This window comes from Elephantulus edwardii, unplaced genomic scaffold (genome assembly GCF_000299155.1).
Source record: "Elephantulus edwardii isolate Elephantulus edwardi_28Jun2011 unplaced genomic scaffold, EleEdw1.0 scaffold00043, whole genome shotgun sequence".
Taxonomy (NCBI): Eukaryota; Metazoa; Chordata; class Mammalia; order Macroscelidea; family Macroscelididae; genus Elephantulus; species Elephantulus edwardii.
Genome location: NW_006399793.1, coordinates 13,190,995 through 13,193,553, shown reverse-complemented (window position 1 = coordinate 13,193,553; position 2,559 = coordinate 13,190,995). Strand labels below are relative to the sequence as shown.

Genomic DNA, 2,559 nt, shown 5'->3' with positions numbered 1-2,559 from the left:
GAGTATACTCCACTCTGCAACCTTCATTCTGAACTCTTCTGATAATCATAATGCCCTAAAATATATTACTTTTAAACGGTGTGGGAAGTGCTCTCTTATAGTGGTCCCACATCTGTTGATGATTTACAAGACCATATGTCTACAGTGAAGGTGATTGGAGAGCATGCAGCAGCAGGAGCTAAGACAATTTTTAAGTCAATTTTTAAGGTTTCTGACACCCCAGCCTCCTTCAAATTCTTATAACTCTTTCTGTAACTCACTGACACTTTCACACATGGCTTCTCTTTACCTGAGGTAAAATCCTAGGAGTTCCTTCAGGTAGAAAACTGACTTTACATATTTATTTTTCTTTTTCAGGGATTTTAATTATGTCTTGCCTGTTGTATAATATCTAAAACATTTTCCCCCTGTTTTCTAGCTTTCATGGCAAGAGAAAACTCTGGGACCAATTCTTTATGATGATTATAGATATTATATCAGAAATTATAATAAACATAAACTTAACTTGTGATCATTTCAGGAAGAAAGCTGAAAGAGTAATAAAGAATGTACAATTGGTATTACTAGCTAACTAAAATATCAACTTCTTAAATAATATGTCTAAAAATGAAGAATTCTTAGTATACTATATTTCAGTTACTTATGATATCATTTCCATTCATAACATTAATTGTAGTCCATTTAAGAATGATTTCTTTGCTACATAACTACTTTCAGAAACAACTGAACAATCAATATGGTGTTTGCAATGCTAATTAACTAAATTATCCTAACCAGCTTTTTTGTGCAATCAGGCTTTAAAATGAAATGAACAATTTGCAAGAAAATAAACTCACTTCAAAGCTTTATTTTTTTTAAAAAAAAATCTCTCAAGCTTTTGTGTAAGTCTCTTTATTTTTCTATTCTTCTAGTTATTACTACAGTTCTCTATAAAGAAAATTGTTTACATTGCCTTCTTTCCATTTGTCTTTCTTCCTTCAGTACCATGTCCCATACAAGGTGTCCTCTAATAGCATGGAAAACTCTGCCAGAACTTATGCCTGCCTTTTCCTGGAAACTACATTCCAAAATAGCCTTTCCACTTCTTCCTATCACCAAAAGCACTTGGTCCTAGTTCTCAGTGACTAGTGATAGAGAAAAATAATTTTCTAAATCAAAGGTTAACAAAATATTCTCTGTGGACCAAATCTAGCCTACTACCTGTTTTTGTTAATTTTATTGGAGCACAGCCATGCTCATATGGATTGAAGCTCAACATCAAGAAACAAAGATTCTCACCACTGGGCAGATTGATAGCATTATGAGACAATGAAAAGATTGAGATTGTTATCAGTTATTGTTTACTTGGCTCCACAATCAACACTCTTGGTACCAGCAGCTAAGAAATCAAAAGACGAATTGCACTGGGAGAGTCTGCTGTCAAGGATCACATTAGAGTATTGAAGAGCAGCGATGTCAGTGTGGAGACTAAGGTGCTCTTGAACCAGTCCATAGTCTTTGTAGTTGCTTGCTATGCATTAGAAAGCTGGACAATGACTAGGGATGATAGAATTGATGCTTTTGAGCTATGGTGCTGGAGAAGAGTATTGAATATACATACTATGGACTGCTAGGAGGACAAACAGTTTCATCCTGGAGAGGGTGAAACTAGACTACTCCTTGGAGGAAGGTATTCTAAGGCTTTGTATGACTTATTTTGGGCATATTGCAAGGAGGGACCAGTCCTTGGAGAGGGACATCATGCTTTGAAGGTTGAAGGGACAGTGCAAGACAGGAAGACCTTTGATGAGATGGATTGATTCAGTGACTGGGGTAATGAGGGTAGGTGTGTCAGAGGCAATAAGGTTGGCACAGGAAAGAGCAGGTTTCAGGGCTCTAGTATATAGGGTTGCTATGAGTCATAAGCGACTTGAGGGCTCATAACAACAACAACAACAACAAAACAGCAATATTTTGACTGCATGGGCTATTAATGATACTATTCTGTAGTTTCAATACTCTGTTTGATCACCCTTCTTGGGAATGGAAAAAAATATGGACCTCTTTCATTCTGTCGGCCAGACAACTGTCCTCCAAATTTCCTGGCATAGACTGGTTAGTGCAACCAAGACTTCATATGTTAGTTGAAACAAGTCAATTGATATCTCATTGACTCCTGGAACCTTATTTCAATGCCTTATGCCAATGCCTCTAATGCAGCTTCTACTTCCTCATTCATTTCCATTGGCTCCTGTTCATATAATATTTCCTGAAATTTTTCGGTGTCAGTCAGTTCTTTTTGGTACAGTGATTCAGTGTCTTCACTCCATTTTCCGTTGATGCTTTCTTTATGCATAAGCATACAAAGAAGATCTGTTAATATGACTATTATTTAAATATATGCTTCTACATCAATAGCCCAAGAGGAAGAAATTGGTGACTTTACATATGGACCTCACTTAACGGGTTGCATAGGAATCAGATTGACTATATATGTAGAAGACATCTTTAGAGAAGCTCAATATTGCCAGTCAAAACTAGACCAGGTGTGGACTGTGGGTCAGACCATTAATTATTCAT

General features: G+C 36.5%; 1 protein-coding gene across 1 annotated transcript in view; it reads left to right on the top strand.

Annotated features, from left to right (window-relative positions):
- The window catches only part of KIAA0825 (KIAA0825 ortholog), a 122,146-nt gene extending 121,687 nt beyond the window's left edge, over positions 1-459 (top strand). Inside the window, exon 11 of the mRNA XM_006885389.1 lies at positions 419-459. Within this exon, the coding sequence (XP_006885451.1) occupies positions 419-459 (41 nt within the window). The remainder of the gene's footprint in view (positions 1-418) is intronic.
- Positions 460-2,559: the final 2,100 nt, after the last annotated feature.